Source organism: Piliocolobus tephrosceles, chromosome 15 (genome assembly GCF_002776525.5).
Source record: "Piliocolobus tephrosceles isolate RC106 chromosome 15, ASM277652v3, whole genome shotgun sequence".
Lineage (NCBI taxonomy): Eukaryota > Metazoa > Chordata > Mammalia > Primates > Cercopithecidae > Piliocolobus > Piliocolobus tephrosceles.
Genome location: NC_045448.1, coordinates 73,814,910 through 73,835,590, shown reverse-complemented (window position 1 = coordinate 73,835,590; position 20,681 = coordinate 73,814,910). Strand labels below are relative to the sequence as shown.

At 45.9% G+C, this 20,681-nt stretch overlaps 2 protein-coding genes across 3 annotated transcripts; one reads left to right on the top strand and one right to left on the bottom strand.

Moving 5' to 3' along the window:
- Window positions 1-815: 815 nt before the first annotated feature.
- CCT7 (chaperonin containing TCP1 subunit 7) lies at window positions 816-20,635 on the bottom strand. Of its 2 annotated transcripts, XM_023223985.2 has the most exons (12): window positions 20,487-20,635; window positions 13,618-13,771; window positions 12,877-12,983; window positions 10,846-10,971; window positions 9,956-10,008; window positions 9,285-9,456; window positions 5,811-5,975; window positions 4,564-4,752; window positions 3,842-3,939; window positions 3,362-3,494; window positions 2,374-2,580; window positions 816-1,183 (listed from the first exon to the last, which is right to left on the bottom strand). In XM_023223985.2, exons 1-12 carry the CDS (start codon window positions 20,490-20,492, stop codon window positions 962-964), a joined length of 1,632 nt encoding a protein of 543 aa, XP_023079753.1. In that variant the 5' UTR covers window positions 20,493-20,635; the 3' UTR covers window positions 816-961. The 2 variants fall into 2 exon arrangements, with proteins under 2 accessions (XP_023079753.1, XP_023079754.1); XM_023223986.1 differs by lacking the exons at window positions 9,956-10,008; window positions 12,877-12,983; window positions 13,618-13,771; window positions 20,487-20,635 and having other exon boundaries at window positions 10,846-10,907.
- On the top strand, window positions 15,523-16,390 carry LOC111550522 (nuclear transport factor 2). The gene has a single exon (XM_023223987.3). The coding sequence runs from the start codon at window positions 15,600-15,602 to the stop codon at window positions 15,981-15,983; it is 384 nt and encodes a 127-aa protein (XP_023079755.1). The 5' UTR covers window positions 15,523-15,599; the 3' UTR covers window positions 15,984-16,390.
- Window positions 20,636-20,681: the final 46 nt, after the last annotated feature.

Here is a 20,681-nt window from a genome sequence, read left to right as displayed (position 1 = left end):
GGCTCAGAAAAATTAGTCTACCCAAAGACCATCAAATTAGGAGGAATGCCAGATTCTAAAGCCTGGACCTGCCCACCACCCTCTGTGCTTTTGAGTCCATCTAACCAGGAATGACTGGGTTCAGAGAATTTTTTTAAAAAATCCCTTTCCAGTTTTAGCTAGGAACTCTCAATGGCTGACAATGACATCATCATTTACCTCCAGCTTTAACGACGACCAACTACAGAAGGGTGCAGGCCAGCTATCAGGACCAGTGTAAATGAGGAGGATGTTAAGACGCTGCTGGATTTCCAGCTCATCTGTGCCAGCCATTCCAAACTCCCATTGGTCACAAGAGAGGAAGACGACCAAGATCACTGGGGGCTAAGCTGAAAAGACCAGGGGAGTGCTTTCAGTCATCTCCTTAGTAGACTTCCAAGGGATCACTAGAATTTAGAGAGCATGAGATCCTCCCTAAAACACCCTTCTCACAGTCTTGAGTAAGAGGGAACAAAAGACTAAACCAAAAGAATATGGAGATAGAAGGGGCAAACAAGGTAATGTAACCCATTCACTCAAACCAGAGAAACCCTGGGAGCAGTGCCTGACTAGGCCAGGGATAAATAAGATGATGCCAGAAGAAAGCAACTGCATGTTGTCCAGCCACTTCTGGAACGAAGAATGCAAACATAGTGAAACTTCCAGACAGGGGCCACTCTAGTGGAGCTGACCCCAGAATGCTCTTGTCTCCCTGTTGGACAAGTGCATGTAAAGCTAAAATTCTGAGCTACAGCCAGACATTGATGAGTACTGTGCCAAAATAATTTACAAAGTTATCCGAAGTCTTACATTTTATTTAAATAGCCTCCAGTGAGAAGAAAGTGGGCCAATTACTACCGCTTCCTTGTAAAATGAAGTAACCAAGCCAAGGAGAGTAGGTGCACCTAGCAGCCAGCCAGTCATGTGACAGGTGGGGTGCCTCTCAGTGCGGGCGGCCACGACCACGGCCCCGGCCTGCTGCTGGGGGAGCATCCACAGTTGAGCGGGGGTTCTTGATGGTTTCATCTACAGACACGATCAGGCAGGCAGCCTCAGAGGCTGCTGTCAACGCATTGATCCGCACCATAGCTGGCTCCCACACGAAGGCCTCAAAGTTGTCAGCAATGTCCTCGTTGTTGATGTCTACCCCATACCACGTGCCCCCCTGAAAGAGTAGGAAAAGAAAGGAGGTAATATGACACTGCTTTCAACTTTCCTCTTGCAAACTGGTACTCCAAAAGACACTGCTAGGAACCCACAGATTCTCTGAACTTTGGTGGCATTTTGCTGAAGAATACTGCATCTTCCTATGGCAGCATGTCAGGAACCTGGAAACACCCCTACTTCCCGCCAACTCCTCCCTTTTACCCTGGACATACCACACAAGACCTCTGGGATCTTCTCCCAGGCAAGCTGTTGTGTTTCGGGGTAGCCCATCCTCAGGTCACCTGAGGACTATGTATCTATCAAACAGTGAGTTCTCAAGATAAACAAGAATGACAAAAATACTATTCAATCTCTCATCTCATTGCTTCAAATAGCCCAATTTTACAGATGAGGCAAGTGAGACACAGAGATAAAGTCACTTTAAGCAAAAGTCCTAATACAAGCCAGAAGCAGGGTCATTCACTGGGTACTGAGCACTTAACAAACCTACATCTATTTAACAAACGGAGAAATTAAACTCTCAGAGAGGTTGAACTAACCAACCCAGGGTCACACTTGGAGGGCTCTGGAGAGCTTCACCACACTGATAAGCCCACTCCATGTGGTCAGCGTGTGCTTCCAGGAAGGTGGATGCAAAGTTCCTCCTGTGGTACCATGAGGAGCATCATACTTTTTTTTTTGAGACAGAGTCTCGCACTATCACCCGGGCTGGAATGCAAATGGCGTGATCTCCGCTCACTGCAACCTCTGCCTGCTGGCTTCAAGCGATTCTCCTGCCTCAGCCTCCCAAGTAGCTGGGATTACAGGTGCCCACCACCACGCCTGGCTAATTTTTTTGTATTTTTAGTAGAGACAGGGTTTCACTATGTTGGCCAGGCTGGTCTCAAACTCCTGACTTCATGATCCACCCACCTCAGCCTCCCAAAGTGCTGGGATTACAAGCATGAGTCACCGCGCCCAGCCACAATCATATTCTTGGTAGAAGCAATGAAGAAACCCTGGATCTCCAGTGCTAGCACCATGGCTTTCCTTCTGCCCTCTGAGGAGGCAGGTGGTCAGGCAGACAGGCTGGGTGGAGTTGCAGCCTATCTCCTGGGCTAAGAGTGCACAGCTTGAGTAAGCACAGTTCACATTCAGAACCCAGCCCACCCGCCCAAACCCAGAACCCTGGGGAGAGAAAGGACCCACCTGGGCATGCCGAGCCCGCAGTTTGTTGAGAATGTTTGTGGCATCAAAGCCAGCATTGTCACACAGCTGGCGTGGGATAATCTCCAAGGCCTTGGCATACGCCCCAATCAACAGCTGCTGTTTTCCTGGAATAGTCCTTGAGTAATCCCGCAGGTACTTGGAGAGCTCCATCTCAATGGCCCCGCCACCAGCTACCACTGAATCATTCTGCAGAGACCAGACCTCACAATGGAAGAAGGCCCCTGGTCCAAACTTCCATGCTGGGCCACTCAGTAGGTCCCTTCAGCCCAGAAAGAGTGGTTCTTCATTCCTTCCTCCATCCCAAGCCCCAAAAGCCCAGACACAGCCCCTATCTAGAACATCCCAACTTCAACCTGCTGAACCTTATGGTTTCTATTTTCAAGGTCACCTGCAGCTCAAGGACACTGACACAATTACTGGAATATCTGACTACATTAGCTCCACAGTTTGCTAACAAAACCAAGTGTTTCTTCTGCTTGCTCTGTTGCCCAGGCTGGAGTGCTGTGGTGTGATCATAGCTCACTGTGGCCACCAACTCCTGGGCTCAAGGGATCTTTCCACCTCAGCCTCCCAAGTAGCTGGGACTGACTACAGGCACATACCACCATTCCTGGCTAATTTTTTTTTTTTTTTTTTTTAGAGACAGGGTCTCACTATGTTGCCCAGGCTGGTGTCAAACTCTTGGCCTCAAGCAACCCTCCCACCTCGGCCTTCCGAAGTGCTGGGATTACAGGTGTGAGCTACCACACCTGGCTAAAAGAACAAGTCTTAGCTTTCGAGGCAGGATGACCTATTTTTGAGAAACTGAGGCTCAGTTTCTCTACCATTTGTGGGGCAAATCAGGGCTCACCACACCACCCAGGAAAGGGCAGGTTATATAGAGAAGGAATCACCACACAAATCCAAGGTCTGATCAGCTAGGGAGATGAGAGTAGGCTGTGCAGGCAGGAGGCCATCAGCCCCATACCTTGATGGCCCTCCTGACGATCATGATGGCATCATGCAGGGACCGCTCTGTCTCCTCCATAAACTGCTCGGCACCACCACGGAGGATGAAGGTGCATGTCTTGGCCTTGGGACAGCCAGTAAAAAAATTGTACCTATGCCCAGGATTAAATAGTACACACATGAACTCTTGTCTGCCACCGTCCTACTGTATTGCCCTCACTGCCAGCCCTCCCAACACTCAGCAGCTGCTCTTACATTCTTCACTCAGGTTACCCAATCCCAACCTTATAGACACTTTCTTGGAAAGGTCTACAGCTGTACCACCAGGGCATAAAAGATTGTGGAGTCAAGGCTTTAGATCTTCCTGTAATGCTGTATATTATCTGAGCTCTTTATGGCTCAAAGGTGAGACTCTGTAAAACCTGTATACCACAGCCGAAAGACGGCAGAAGACCAGACCCAGGCAGGTTTGTGAGCTCAGCCTGGGCCCACGGCTCACCTCTCGCCTCCAATCTGGGTCTCTTCAAACACCTGGCATCGACCCAGCACATCTGCTGACAGAGCATTCACACTGGTCTGGATTGAGCCTCCACACGCCTAGGGAGCAAGGAAGGCAAGATCTAGCAGTGAAGGTTCCCGAGGCCAGGTAGCTTCCTGCCACCTCGTCTCAAAGCCAATTCCCAAGCCTCTGCATTACCCACCCTTTCCCTTGACTTCCAGGTGACCCTTCCCCCTCTCTGAAAGAGCAAAAAACCAAAATAGAACTAAAACACATCAAGGGCAAACAGGAGAAGTTAAAAGGAGATAAGGACCCATTCGATTCAGCTTATACTCCCTCCCCTAAACTAGGGTGGCACTGGGTCCAGCAATTGAACTCAGGAGTACTTTAAACCTAGAAGTATCGTTTGTGGGATGCTCAGAAAAGGGAAGAAATCTGGCTAGAAGAATCCATATTTGAGTTTGTCCAGCTAATCATAGCATTACTGCTAGGTTCTCTCACAAACTAGATTTCTGGACTTGTTTTGGTTAGACTAAAGTAGTTTGTGCCACTGGGCACACACACATGGAAATGGAGTGCTTCCTGGAAAAAAAGAGAGTTAAAAAAAAAACAGGGCTCAATTCACATGCCAACCTGACAGTACACTATCGGTTATACCAGGGGTCAGTGAAAACCCTTCAGGGCCACAAAGGCCAAGAAGTAGCCTGTGAAAATCTGGTTACCATCATTGTCCTCTTCAGATCCTCCTCAGGTACTCGGCCAGCACAGAACATGTCCCTGTCAGCAAAGTACTGGGTGGCCACATCCCCAATGGGGAGTTTGGACAAGACAACTTTGGCTCCAGAATGATAGATCTTCTCTAACTTGTCATAGAGAATGTTCCATTCAGCATCAACAATTGCCTGATAATCCTGGAGAGACCCAGAAAAGGATGAGAATGCTTTGGGGTGAAGGTTGACATATATGGTAAGGTAAAATATACCCATCCGCCCCCACCAAATAAAACATGCTGTTTATCTGGGAATTAACAGAGATAAACAGAATAGCCACTCCTCAGTCCAAGCAAACAAGGACCCCATAAGATGACTTACGAATCACCTGAAACTCCCCAACACAAAAACAGAAAGTAACCCCAAGGCTGAGAACCAGAGCTGGTGCTGTCAAGATGTGAGAAATAATTTAACCTGGTTGAGGTCTAGCCTCTTCTGAGGTGCTGGATTCATGGGGTTCCCAATAAGACCCCTTTGGCTGGGCACAGTGGCTCATGCCTGTAATCACAGCACTTTGGGAGGCCAAGGCAGGTGGATCACCTGAGGTCAGGAGTTCAAGACCAGCCTGGCCAACATGGTGAAACCCTGTCTCTACTAAAAATACAAAAAAAATTAGCTGGGCACGGTGGCACATACCTGTAATCCCAGCTACTCAGGAGGCTGAGACAGGGGAATTGCTTGAACCCAGCAGGCAGAGGTTGCAATGAGCCAAGATTGCACCACTGCACTCCAGCCTGGGCGACAGAGTGAGATTCCATCTTGAAGGAAAAAAAAAAGACCCCTTCCCCAAGAACTGCTCAAAGGTGGGTGACACGGCTACCTCCAGAGGTAGCCTGAGTAACATCAACAATGACAGCACACCTGTCTATGCAGCACTAGGTCTAGTCTAGAAGTGGAGGAACTCACACTGCACCAACAAGAGGAACCAAAATACTGGGCAGGCTATGCAGCTGGAGAGGCCCTGCCAACCCCTTCCCCAGGACCAGAGCATATTTCAACAGGTCTGCCCTATCCAAATTTCCTCAGGTCAAGGTCACTCAGGGAGAATACAGAATATGGAAAGAAGGGGGCCTAGTACTTAGATATCAGTATTCGGGGGGCAGGAAGAGAAAGGGGCCCACAACAGCCATGAAGACCCAGGGCTCTGGCTCAGAAAGCTGCCCATTTCTATGCCCCCACCAACTGGTGAACCCACCTACCTCAACTGTGTGGACTCTTATCTCAGCATTGTCTTTCTCAGCTTTCAACTCGAGCTCGACATTCAAAAGGGCAATCTTAGGATTGTGATACTTTTTGGGTTGCATTTCAAACCCAGCGTAAGAGAAAGTCTTCTTGAATGCAACACCAGCTACCAGCTGAGAATCCTGTTTTAAAAAAACAAACAATTTAACGTTTTGGTACCAGCATGAAATAAAATCAAGCTAGTTGTTTGCTGGTTAGTGCTTATCCATTCCTGTGAACCTGAGCTAATGATGTCTTTATTTCACTGTTGTAACACAGCCTTTCTGTTATCATAAAATCGGAGACAAATCCTTTTTTTTTTTTTTTTTTTAACTAACACAACATATTATTTCAGTTATCCCTTTAGCATTAAGGAAAATCATCTGGTTAGCAGAGGCAAAGCATGGTAAAGGCCTACTGGGCTGTCCTCTAAGACTGACCTCTGCAGCACTGGCCAATGGAGAATGCTGTACAAACTTCCATAAAGCATGCCAGAAGAGAAGCCAGGTGTTTACAAAGAAGGCAAAAGTCGTGCAATGCTACCCCCTTCTATGCCCCAACTCCCAAACTCAAGTCTCCTCCTGCACACCTCCACGTACCCATAACTTGCACGGCACCCTCCACCTGCATACCCCCAATAGCATGGATACTACAGCCTTGACGCTTCCTCCCTCCAGAAGATGAAGCCAAAAGGTCATAAGAATCAGAAATCCCCCGTGTAATTTCTAAGTTATCACTGCAGGTCCTCAGACCTCAATCCCTCAAGTTAGGATCTCCCACCACTTGTTCCACAACAGAGCTTCTCTGTGGGTTGGATTTAACAGCAGGGCATAATAGAAAGCACACTGCACTCAGGGCTGACTCAGCACTACCATGAGACTTAGGTTTCAACGTCAGATCTTCTCCTTACTAAATGACCGAGTCATTTCCAACACCATAAAAAAGGGTATTCAGTTCAATAACCTTTAGGTTATCTGCCAGTGCTCATCTACAATTCTAATCTGTAATACTGTAACCCATGGGTGAAGAGTATCTGTCCCCAATTCCTACATCATTCAAATCCACAGCTTCCTAAAGGCAGTGATGCCTGAGCTGAATGATGGATAAGCAGATATTAGTTAAACAGAAAAAAGGAAAAAACGAGTGCTCCTAAGAGGTAGGAGGCAGTGTTGTGGAATCAGGGAATGAAAAGCCATTTGAAGTTGCTAGAATTTAAAGAACCAGCCAGTAAGGAAGAGAGAGGAGAAGCAGGCAGGGGCCAGTTTAGAAGGGTCTTACAGGCTCTGTTAATGCCTGGCTTTGTATAGGGAGTGCAGACATCAGAAGGCTTTACACAGAGGAAGAAAGTAGGAGACTTCACCTTGCAAACAGTAAGTAAGTACAATGGATTTAGGGGATCCAAGACTGGAAGAGGGGTGGCAATGGTCCCAGGAAAGAGTAAAAGAGACAGACTCAAGATATAATTAGGAAATCACGAGGAAAATGGAACAATGGTAATTGACAGGTTGGAGTCAGAAGAGTTTTCAAGGATGATCCCAGATTTCTAGTTTGAATAAACGGTGGTGACACCAACTATGACAGGAAATACAGAAAATGCTATCACAGGACTAGAGGACAAGATAAAGCGTTTAATAGCAGTTAGATATAAGAGCATGAAGCTCAGAGGAGAGGTGAGGACTAAAGATATGGATCAGGAAACTCTCAGTTAACCCTGGTAACAAGTAAATAATCACTACCACTATTTATTGAATTCTGGGTCAGGTTTGTATGTATTTAACAAATGTAGGACAGTCTGGGAAAAACACAAGTGTGGCTTAGAGTCCCTGGCTTTCTTGCCAGGTAAGATTATTAGTACTAATTTCTAGTTTAGTGGATGCCAATCTAATCTCAAGCATTTATGGAAGTAGGAAGGCCCAAGAGAAGATGAAAAATTGCTACTAAACGGCCGGGCGCGGTGGCTCAAGCCTGTAATCCCACTACTTTGGGAGGCTGAGACGGGCAGATCACGAGGTCAGGAGATGGAGACCATCCTGGCTAACACGGTGGAACCCCGTCTCTACTAAAAAATACAAAAAACTAGCCGGGCGAGGTGGCGGGCGCCTGTAGTCCCAGCTACTCGGAGGCTGAGGCAGGAGAATGGCATAAACCCGGGAGGTGGAGCTTGCAGTGAGCTGAGAACCGGCCACTGCACTCCAGCCCGGGCGACAGAGCGAGACTCCGTCTCAAAAAAAAAAAAAAAAAAAGAAAAATTGCTACTAAAGCAGTGAGTAAAGACAAAGTCAGCAAGCCACGATGAAGACAGGGAAATGGCTCAGATGACTTCCAGGTTCCTCACGGCTTTATTATATACAGAGAATCTCAGCCTACTGGTCTGACACGTGCCACAATAGGAGGGGAAATGGCAAAGTGGGAATGCAATTTGGGAGGGTAAAATTTAAAGAGAAGGGCCAGGCTATCTTTCAAGCTGGTCCTCCTCTACCCAAATCGCTTCAGTTGAGGTCACTGACGACGAGAAATAAGTACAGGAGGCCATAGACTGCAAAGGCCAAAAGTAGCATGGAGATACCAAGGATGTTTCCAGACAGACACTGCTGTGTTAAGGAGTTCTGCTGTCCAAGACAGTAGCCACTAGCTACGTGTTGCCATTTAAATTGAAATAAAATTAAGATTCAGTTCCTCAGTTACATTAGTTGCATTTCAGGTGCTCAGTAGCCAAGTGTGGATAGGGCTATCATATTGGACAGTGCAGATACGTAACAGTCCCACCACCCTACAGAAAGCTCTACTGGAGGGTGCTGAGTTAAAAGCTACACATGCTAATATGGATCAGTTTCGAGAGTATGCTGTTAAATGGACAAAAGCAAGCTACAGAACACTATATAAGCAATCTTTTGTCTTTAAAAAACAGTTTTTACATACAAGCTCATATATGCACAAAGTAACTCTGCAAGGATACACACAAACTAATAGTGGCGGTATATGGGGCAGGGGTAGTGCATGAAACAATTCTAACTTTAGACCCCTTCACAGTTTGAAATATGTATCACCTATTCAAGATAAATGAATGAAAGAAGGGCGAGCTTAATGGTATCAATTAGGAGTAAACCACTGAACTGAAAAATCCCTCTCAGATGCATTAATTGGGAGGTCACTGATAATTTATTTGAGCTAGTCCTACTACCCCCCAACCACCCACTGACACAGAGAATCTGAGATTCTGAAAATCATCCAGTCCAATTTTTCTATTCTGCTGACAAATAATATCCACAGAGGTTACCAAGTTTATCTAGTCACAGCCTCTAATGGCAGTATGGGAAGTACAATATAAGTCTGACTTCCTGCCTAACATGCATTCTCTTTACTCCTGTAATGAGTACCCTTCTGCCATAGGAAGCTGTCTGAAGAGTCAATATGAAAGCAAGAGCTGTCTAGGAAGGCCACAGCAGGCTTACCTCAAGGGCTCCACCCTGTACCTTCTTGATTCCAATCATTTTAAGCTGCAGCAAATCATCGAGCATCATCACTGCATCCACCACCATCTTAGCAAAGAAAGCTTTCTGCTGGGAGATCAGCTTGGAGCTCAGAGCGGTCATGGCACACTTTTCCAGCAGCTTCCTCTGCTCCCTGGGACACAAGGGCAGAATCTGCATCAGGTCTTGAAAACCAAATCCCTCTTATCTATTCTATTACCATGTGGAGGTAGTTCCCTTCCAGTCTCTAAACTCAGCCCTCTCCAACTTCACCTTCTGTATCTTTAGGGCAGATTATCAGTGATAGACGGTGACTGCAGTCAAAGATCTCATATGTGGCAGCTTTTAAACTATAGTCGACAGCTTCTTTTGTGCTCTGTGGCCTGGGACACAGCCAAGGGTCTGGCATGAGCCAAACAGCACCAGGCACACAGAGGGACTGCAGCATGCTTCTGTATCCAATTTGGCCACAGGAAGTCAGTCAAGGTTCTGACAAAGGCCTGACGAGGTGACTCGCACCTGTAATCCCAGCACTTTGGGAGGCGGAGTTGGGAGATCACTTGAGCCCAACAGTTCCAGACCAGCCTGGGCAATATAGCAAGGCTACATCACTTAAAAAAAAAAAAAAAAAAAAAGGCCCACTACAGACTTACACTTTATCTGCCTTCTTCACGGTCACAGCAATCTCTTTGATCTTGTTAACCGCCTGCCAAGAACAGAGGTTGAATGAGTTTCTCATGCTAAAGCAAACTGCTGAAATGGACCCCAATCTCTCACTAGTCCCGAGTCTGTTTACTCCCAAATCCTAAGCATTTCTACTTTACAGCTGAAACAACACTTCTAGGTCTTGTAACTGCTCAGAAAAATGTAAAACTCTCTAGTTCAGAAAATTCCAAAAGTCAGAAATGCAGAGTGAGTATACAGTTCTGAAGAATCAGGGTGCTTCCAAGATTTTGTTCTGGGTCTGCAGGTAACACACTAAAACAAATGAGTGGAAACAGCTGTGACACGGGATTAAGCCAAACCTCCTGGTTTACTAAAAACACCTATGACAACTTCTACCACTTTATATATTAGTTATATATAAAATATGCATACAAATATATAAACTATCTTTTCCAAAGTACTCCTCATATATTATTTCATTTTAATGTCACTACTCAAATTAGAGATAGCAAAGAGAGAAAGTAAGGCCTAGAAAGATTAAATGACTTGCCCCAGATCACAAATGAAGGTTAGAGGGCAAATATCTAGGTCTCAATATACATCATGAGGTACTTGATAAAAACTAGTCCTTACTAAAAGACTATGTCTATATCACAGTCTACCAGGCTGACCCTAACCTGAGGCTTAAAAAGATTAAGTAATACACCTCATCAAATGGCTACAGAATAGTAGAACTGAGATTACTAGGGAGATGTCAGAAAATGCCCAAAGTACCCTGTTCCCCAGTCCCTCCACACTCCTGGAAAGAAATTCCCCTTCCTAAGAGAAATGTGAAGGTGCCCAGACCCAAGGCAAGGTTAATCAGTACTGCCCATACCAGCTGGGTGGCTGTGCGGAAAGCTCGAATGATGATCTGGGGGTGTAAACCTTCCTCCACATAGGGTTTCACCTGCTTCAGAAACTCTGCAGCCAGCAAGGTCACTGAGGTGGTGCCATCACCCACCTGGAAGATGACAGAAAATACACGTTTTCTGATATTCAGGGAATAAAGCCCTGAAACTCCATTTTTAGGCACACTACCCATTTAAACTGAGTATTCTTTAAATGGATGTCAAGCTTTTTTCTGGAAGCACAGGTTTTTGCAACAAGTAGAAAGAAGGTAATGGTAGTTAGATATCCATTATGTCAAATAGTCCTGGGCTACAAAATTAATTCCCCAGACAGCCCCATTCTCTAAAGAGGGCTGATGTGGACAATCAGATGTTCTCAGGGTATAAAATTACACACATGAATTAAGTGGGAACTTATGTTACGTACAAGGCATTGTGATAAGACAGTCATTGTCACGTGTATTATAATACAGTACTTACAAAAATCATGGTACCAAGAAGCATGAGACAAACATTGTTTAAGAAGCAAAAGGTGGTTGGGCACAGTGGCTCACACCTGTTAATCCCAGCACTTTGGGAGGCCGAGGCAGGCGGATCACCTGAGGTCAGGAGTTCAAGACCAGCCTGGCCAACATGGTGAAACCCCGTCTCTACTAAAAATACAAAAATTACCTGGGCATGGTGGCAGGTGCCTGTAATCTCAGCTACTCGGGAGGCTGAGGCAGGAGAATTGCTTGAATCAAGGAGGCAGAGGTTGCTGTGAGCCGAGATCACACCACTGCAATTCAGCCTGGGCAACAAGAATGAAACCCCCTCTCAAAAGAAAAAAAACAAAACAAAACTGGGAATAAGCAGATTACTAGTCTGCTAATCTTTTTTAGATGGTGCTTTTCTGTGATGAGATCTAAACCCTACTTAATGAGGGTGAAAAAAAAGAGCTTTCAAGAATATTGGATCAACTTAAAACTGGAAGAGATTAATTTCGGTAGAGATGGGGTTATGCTGTATTGCCCAGGCTGATCTCAAACTCCTGGATTGAAGCAATCCTCCCACCTTGGCCTCCTAAAGTGATGAGATACAAGCATGAGCCACCATGCTCAGCCCAGAAATTTATTTTTAACTTCATGTATGTTCACTGTGTAAGGTAAGAAAGTCTCACAGGGCAAAAAAAAAAAAAAAAGGTTACTACAGAAAAGGTTTAAGTGGCCAGATTTCTGGACCAAAAGGCATTATTCCCTCATTGAAGACAAAAACAAATCAAATCCAGACTCTTCTCACTTTAATTTTAAATATGCTATACCTATTTTATAGGCTAGTGGGTCCTAATAAACCTTTTAATATAATTTCAGGACATACCTGTAGTATATATATTTTGCAGTACTCTAAAATACAAAACCTATCTGTCAACACATTTATTAATACTCCAGTGTTAGAATTTATTTTTAAAAGACAGACTGGCTGATGCCACGAATTATACACTTAAAAATGGTTATAAGAATAAATTTTATGTCTATTTTATCATCAGTTCAAAAAAAAAGGCCTGGTGTAGTGGGAAATACCAGTAGTTCCAACGACTAAGGAAGCTGAGGTGAGAGGAGGCTTCAGCCCACGAGCTGAAGGCCAACCCGGGCAACATAGTAAGACCCTATCTCCTAAAAAAAAAAAGCGGGGGGCAGATTGGAAGCCTTAGTTTACAGCCCCATTTTATAAGCGATGAGAGGTGGAATTATTTAACCTAGCAATTCAAACAAATGACAGCACACAACCTGTTAAGGTCTCAGGCAGTAGACTGATATCTAAAGACTTGTCATTCACCAATGTATTAAAGGATATGAAAAGCTACATGTAATGAAATAGTATGAATTTTAAAATGCTAATAATTCTAAATACTTTTATAAGCATGTATTACTTGTACAATTATAATTATATAAAATCTTAAAAAAATTTAATAGAGGAGAACTAAGGAGCAAGCAAGCATGTGTTTCAACCTCCATTTAAATACACAACTATTCTCCTACCTCAGCATCTTGGGATTTGGCAATGTCTACCAAAGTCTTTGCTGCAGGATGGACAACATCAAGAAGTTTCAGAATTGTGGCCCCATCATTAGAAATTGTTGCTTTGCCTTAAAAGAAACAAACAAAAATTTAAAGCCCCTTTCTTAAATGCTGTCTTCAAGCTGGACCTAGAGACCATGTACACTTTACTGGGATGGGGCAGAAGGGATCACGACAGGGCTGAAGGGAAAGGATACCTATCTGATCTTTCTGTACAGAATTCACTCTGTACACAAAGGGTCTAATATCACAAGCTTTTGAAGACCACAGACTCCCAATTTTCCTTGAAGAGTAATTAATACATGTCAACTGGATACAAAAAAGATTTTTTAAATAAAAGTAACCACTCAGATATTCTTACCACAGTTGATATCCTCACACATCAATATACCAAGATATAAACAGGAATTTTCTTGTCTTGATAACAATGGAAGTGACCACAGGAAACTCCAGATGGTTCTATTTCATGTTTCTAGGCCATGTCTCCCTATGAGGCAACAGGCTTCTGAACCTAGGTTCTCTCATATATTCCCACACGGGCTCAGCAGTCAGGACAATATAAGAATTGGAACTGCTTCAGAGTGAGTCATCTTTCAATGATCTTAAAAACAGTGGGATTTCTGAGACCAACGTATGCTAGTCCCAAACACCCCCCAGGAGCCTCCTCTCTGCACATAGGCCTGAGGAACTCTGTAGACTTACCTCTGCCATCCACAATAAGCTTGTCCATGCCACGGGGACCCAGGGTGGTTCTTACAGCTTCAGCAATCACCTGGCAGGCACTGATGTTACTCACAAGCTGGGGGATGCCTTGGGAGCTATCAGTCCCCTCTTTCAATAGGATAACTGGTGTGGGCTAGAAAAGAAAGAAAAATTAACTGCTTTTAATAATCATCTATTATAAGGAGACTGGCAGGGGAAAGGGGAAAATGCTCCCATCTCTCCCTTAACAGAATTATCTAGAGGTCTTCTTAAACCACATTCCCCCAACTGTCTACCACATCCATTCCCCAACCAGCCTCTACCTCCAGAGACACTATCAAATTTAGCCTACCCTGCAGGTATGCTAGACACGAAAATGGTTTGAGAAACACTGACCTCGTCTAAAAAGAACAAATCATGAGTTCTCCAGTGCCCAGCTGAATGACCAAGGCCTTTTCAACTTCTGACCTTACTCCCTGTGCGGAGGAATTAGGTCACAACACACGAGGAAGAGGCAGACCCTGCTAAGTGTTCATCCCGCAGCAAAACACCCACTTGTCTGTGTTACAGCTCAATCTTAGGGAAGCAGATGGGGCACTGATGCAAAATGCAAGATGCCAAGAGCTTGAGGTGTTGTCCTGGAGATGCCTAGGCAGTCAGCTTTATATAACAGTGATGTTCAGCTGCAGTGTAGGAAAACAGGCAGAGAAACAAATAGTACCTTTGCCCTGTTTTGAAAAATGATGGCAAATCTAATTCATATAGCAGTGTTTCCATCTCTCATGCTGGCTCAATAAAGTTTCTGTGTGACTAATTTCCAATCAGATACCCCAAAGAAGTTTCTCTCTTTCTATATTGCATTGGTCTCCAGAACATTCCCTATCCCTGTAAGGGCTTCATTTGCAGATCTGCTTTAGAAACTCTGAGAAACAGGGATACTTGCTTGTTTTAAAGGGCCTGCTCAGATATATTTGCTCCAGTGACCACCTTTATTAGCACAGAGGGTACTTTCTCTCTGCATTCAAACGTGAGCCTTCAGAGATGAGCCCACAAACTAGATCCAGTCTTCTCAAGTGTTTCTGGCTAATTTTGTGTGTGACACAGAATGTAGTAGGATAAATACTATTTCAAAAACTTTTACTGTGTTTAAATTTGTTACTAGGCTATGATTAAAAATGCACTTCTTGGCCAGGCGTGGTGGCTCACGCCTGTAATCCTAGCATTCTGGGAGGCCAAGGCGGGCGGATCACAAGGTCAGGAGATCGAGACCATCCTGGCTAACACGGTGAAACCCCGTCTCTACTAAAAATAAAAAAAATTAGCCAGGCGTGGTGGTGGGCACCTGTAGTCCCAGCTACTCCGGAGGCTGAGGCAGGAGAATGGCGTGAACCCGGGAGGCGGAGCTTGCAGTGAGCCCAGATGGCGCCACTGCACTCCAGCCTGAGCGACAGAGCGAGACTCCCTATCAAAAAAAAAAGAGTATTTCTTAATGTGGAATGCAATAAAGTTTGAAAGCCATCGCCTAGTCCTTACATGTACGTGAGATGTCTGAGCAAGGAAGGCACAGGAAAGCACAGGGTTTTCCCAGCCTAACAACGAGGAGTGAGGAATTCCTGCCAAAGACAGTCTAGCCACTCATGAGGCTGATTCCTTATTAACTGGTCAATTTCTTAAAAAGCTCAACTCTTTTGGCCAGTGCAGCTGGAGGGTAGTAAGCAAGAGAAGACTGGAAAAAAGCTGAAGAGGCAGGCAGGAACCAGATCACATACTCACTTGTACACACACTAAGGTGAGGAGTTCAGATTACATTCCTAAAAAGGAAAGCCCTGGGAAGCTTTCAGCAGAGGAAAGGCATACTGTGATTTACATAAAAACAAAAACCACTGTAGAAAAAAGAGGCGCAGACCGCGCTGGGTTGCCGCCGCCGCTGCCACCATCGTGCCAGCCCCTCGGGTCTCCGTGAGGCCGGGTGACGCTCCAGAATGGGAGACAAGCCAATTTGGGAGCAGATTGGATCCAGCTTCATTCAACATTACTACCAGTTATTTGATAATGATAGAACCCAACTAGGCGCAATTTACATTGATGCGTCATGCCTTACGTGGGAAGGACAACAGTTCCAGGGGAAAGCTGCCATTGTGGAGAAGTTGTCTAGCCTTCCGTTCCAGAAAATCCAGCACAGCATCACCGCGCAGGACCATCAGCCCACTCCAGATAGCTGCATCATCAGCATGGTTGTGGGCCAGCTTAAGGCGGATGAAGACCCCATCATGGGGTTCCACCAGATGTTCCTATTAAAGAACATCAACGATGCTTGGGTTTGCACCAATGACATGTTCAGGCTCGCCCTGCACAACTTCGGCTGACCTCCTCTCAACTAGGCACTCACGCTGTTTCCTCCTCCCTCCTCTTCCCAATACTATTCCCACTCCTCCAGATGCTCCAAATATCATGCACAAATGAGCAGGGCCGCGGCGGGAGTGGGCGCAGTGCGCTGCTGCCACCGAGGTGTTGTGCATGATGTTTGGACGCTAGACTAGTTGCATCTGATGGGAGAAATTTGTGTTGTACCAGCGCATGCCTTGGAAAGACTTAAGTAATGCAAAAGGTTGTCCTTTTTTTTTTTTAATCTACTGACAAGTTGCTCTAGTAACCCAAAGAAGTGAAGGAGAAAGCAGCTGCCTCACCGCCCAGACATTGATTTGTTCAGATGTTTCAATGCCTCATGATACAATAAAACCACAAAAATTTTCTTAAAAAAAAAAAAAAAAAAGAAAAAAGAGGATCACTGGATCACTTGAGCTCATGGAGTTCAAGATCAGCCTGGAGAACAGGGCAAGACTCTGTCTCTACAAAAAGAAAACGAAAGATACCCAATAAACTCTACGGAATAAGAGAGTGGGAGTAATTTAATATATTATTCTTTTTTTTTTTTTTAATATTTCTAAGAGACAGGGTCTTGCTCCACCATCCACGCTGGAGTGCAGTGGTAAGATCATAGCTTACTATAAGATCAAGCCTCCTGAGCCAGGCCTCGACGTGTGTGGTACCACACCTGGCTAATTTTTTAAATTTGTATCTAAAAAATGTCGCCCAGGCTGGTCTCCAACTCCTGGCCTCAAACAACCCTCCTGCCTCAGCCTTCTAAAGCACTAGGATTACAGGCATGAGGCACCATGCCAGGCCCTCATTAATTTTTTTTAAATGTTTGTCAAATAATCAAACATTACTCATTTTATTTTTATTTTAAAAAGAATGCTTGTCATGTAAACCCCTACATTTGGGGTCAGGCATCAATTGAAGGGAAAATTCCTTCCTTTTGCTGGAGTGTCCCAGGTCTGGTGGCAAGAAATGGCTTCTCTATACTGCCAGCATTCTTCCTGGCCCTTCAGCTGGCCCAGTCCGTGGCACCTTCTGTAAGGGAAAGATGTGTGTCCTGAAAGGCCCCACCATCTGCCAGTCTTGCTAAATCATTCCTTATGGCAGCCCCAAGTCTTCTCTGGTCCACCCCTGCCACAGGTGGAGTATTACACTTTAAATCAAAAACTAACACGAGTCTCAATCACTTTTCCTATCACCTTCAACAAGTTCTTTCACCTCCTTAACAGCTTAACTTATCCAATGCTTGTGTATACTTTTTCTCACCTCAACCTGCAAAGTGTACCCCCATCTAAAATAGTCACTGCCATCTTCTACCAAAACCACTTTCTTACCACCAGGCCACCAATTCCTCAGGGCTCCAATTCTTCCAAAAAGTTTTCTCTACAGTAATAACAGGGGCATGTGAACAGGGGATCCTGTAACTTTCTCTTCACTTGCACTTGCTCACAACTTTTGTATCACCATTTAAGTATAAGCTTTCCAAAAACAAGGACCAGAATAACCTTAATTTGAAGAGTGCCAAGATTTGGTCACGCATGAAGCAATATTCAGTAGCTTTTGGGGCTTAAAATCCAACTGCTACTTGTAAGTGTTGAACAGCACTGGCTTCTTGACTTTTGGGGAGAAAAGCACTGTCAGTATAGTAACACTAAATTTACTTAGAGTTCTTAAGTACAATGCAAGAAGAGCTTGGAAACAGCTAACCACAGATTCCCCAGGGTCCCTATGCTTTGTAGGCCCAGAAGAAATGGCAGGCTGGGTAGAGAGCGTCTATGGGGTGGAAAAGGTGGCAGAGCTGGATTGAGTCAAACCAAGCCAAGCACGATATAGGTTCTCTTCTAACAGTTTCCCAGCAACAGGCACTGTATGGAAAGTCCAGCTTCCGTCCCTTAGTTACTTTCAACCTCGCTCCTTTTTTTTTTTAATTCCTCTAATAAATAAGAAACTGGGCCGGGCACGGTGGCTCAAGCCTGTAATCCCAGCACTTTGGGAGGCCGAGACGGGCGGATCACGAGGTCAGGAGATCGAGACCATCCTGGCTAACACGGTGAAACCCCGTCTCTACTAAAAATACAAAAAACTAGCTGGGCGAGGTGGCGGGCGCCTGTAGTCCCAGCTACTCGGGAGGCTGAGGCAGGAGAATGGTGTAAACCCGGGAGGCGGAGCTTGCAGTGAGCTGAGATCCGGCCACTGCACTTCAGCCTGGGTGACAGAGCGAGACTCCGTCTCAACAAAAAAAAAAAAAAAAAAAAAAAAGAAAGAAGGTCGGGTGTGGTGGCTCACGCCTGTAATCCCAGCACTTTGGGAGGCCAAGGTGGGTGAATCACAAGGTCAGGTGTTTGACACCAGCTTGGTCAACATGGTGAAACCCGGTCTCTCCTAAAAACACAAAAATTAGCCAGGCGTGGCGGCATACGCCTGTAATCCCAGCTACTTGGGAGGCTGAGGCAGGAGAATTGCTTGAACCTGGGAGTGGAGGTTGCAGTGAGCCAAGATCATGCCACTGCACTCCAGCCTGGGCAACAGCAAGACTCCATCTCAGGGGGGAAAAAAAAAAGAAAGAAACAAAAGCGACTCCAGTAATCTGCCACAGGTATCATGGAAGGTTTTGGAATTTCCGCTTACTGATCTTCCTCTTCATCCTACTTTAAAACTTTCACTAAGCATCATTAAGCTTAATGGTTTACAAAACAAGTGTGTATATGCCAAGGCACACAGCGCTCAACACCACAAAGGCAAAGACATACATTTTATACAAGCTGTACCGTCATCACAGGACTGAGGTTTCAGGGGACCTTTTCACCTCTCTTTCGATTACAGAGGGATTCTAGAATATCAGGGGCCAATTTGAAGACAGGAAAACTCTTGGAGATAGAAGTTTTACGTTCCAAAAATGGGGAGGAGATAGTAAGAGCTAATACAGCAGGGAAATAATCAATCTGACAGAGTAGGGTCAGTTCAGGGAAAACCCAAGTGTGGTGACCTAGATAGAGCCCATTGGTGAAGTTTTATCACGGCAGAGAATGGCGGTTCTGATCCCCAGCTGTGTGATTGTGAACCAAAGCTCTTATGGAAGACTTGGCAGCGGGATGGACTGATTACAGAGATGAAAGGAAGCAAACAACCACCTCACCGAGTAAGAGCTAACATTGCTGAGTACTTATTATCTGCTAGGCACACTGACAAACTGAGAACCAGAAATTAAATAACATGCTCAAAGTCACACAGCTAGTAAGTGCCAGAGCTAAGTTACAAACAGAGGCATTCAGTGTAGCTCCAGAGGCCTTACTCTAAACTGCTATACTATGCTGCCTCTGCACAGAAGATGAAGACTTCAAGAATGAGCAATGCTGGAGACATAAAGGGAAGAGGAAGTACAGTTAAATGCTAATTTCCTTCTACGTTGGGTACAAGCGGGATTCACAGGGCATCTGGTAGAACACCTAAAAGGAGTCTGCCTCCCTAACAGGACAGGGAAAAGCTGCAGGAAGCAGGAAAAGAACAGAAGATTGAGTCGGACAGGCCAAAATGAATAAGTGAACTGCAAAGTGCACAGAAAGCAGTATCTCAGTCAGGGTCAAACACCACCTCGGAAGCTGGACCTACTCAACAACAACCCAGGAGATACCATCGAGGCTTGGGACCCACGGGAAGCATCTGAAGCTCCGAGAGGGAGAAAAGAGGTGTGGGGAGTAGGGCTACAAGGAGCACTTTAGGTGGCTCCAGGACTCACAGCAACTCCCTCGCCCCACATTTTAAGAAAACGAGACCCAGAGTCAGGTAGCCAACTAGAAAAGTCTTTCTAATGTCACCGGAGTCCGAGCTCCATCTGCCTTTCCCGTTCTCCTGGCTAAGAGGCTGCACCCCCTGGCAACCACCAGGGCTTGGTACATTCAGTAGGCACTAAAGACACATTTATTTAATGACTGACCGAGTGAGTGAGTGTATGAATTAAAAGTACTAAGGAAGGCGTCTGCTTCTCTGCACACTGCGGCGAGGGTCAGCGAGTGACCATAGTGAGTCCCTGGGCGGGCACAATATGAGGTCCCCAATGTGCCTCTGCCAGTTGTAGGAAGCACACGTCTTTACAGACTGCAAATCTCAGGGCAGCCCCGGCTTCCAAGTCTAGCGCCGACCGCGTAACCACGGCCGACCTGCACTCGTTTCACGCAAGTCCCGGTCATGCGGGGCTCAAAAAGAGGTCCCGGACGTGGGTTCGCGGGCCCGAAGCACCCTGGGACTTGTAGTCCCCAACCGGCCCGCCCAGAGACTCCCCTAAAGCCCCACGCAGCCCTCGCCAACGGCTCCAGCGCAGTGCTCGGGCCGAGCCAGGCCGCGGGGGCCCGGGGTGGCCCATAAGCTGGGGACCTGGGCGAGAACAGAGGCGTCAAGTAAAAGAGGGTTCTACAGAGCAAGCCCCGGCCGAGTGGGGCCGGCCACCGGCCAGATAGCAGCTGATGGCGACGGATGCGCGAGACGCCACTCACCATCATTTTGGAAGCTTATTCAGCAGCCCGCCACTCTCCCCTCTTCTCCGAGACCTGGCCGCCCAGCAACCCACAATTCCTCGCGCAATAGAAATACCCAGAAGATTGGGCCGGGAGAGGAAGAGAACGGACCACTTCCGCTACTCTATGGTTCGTTACCACCGAGTCGGTGCGGCTAGAAGGACCTGAGGCTGG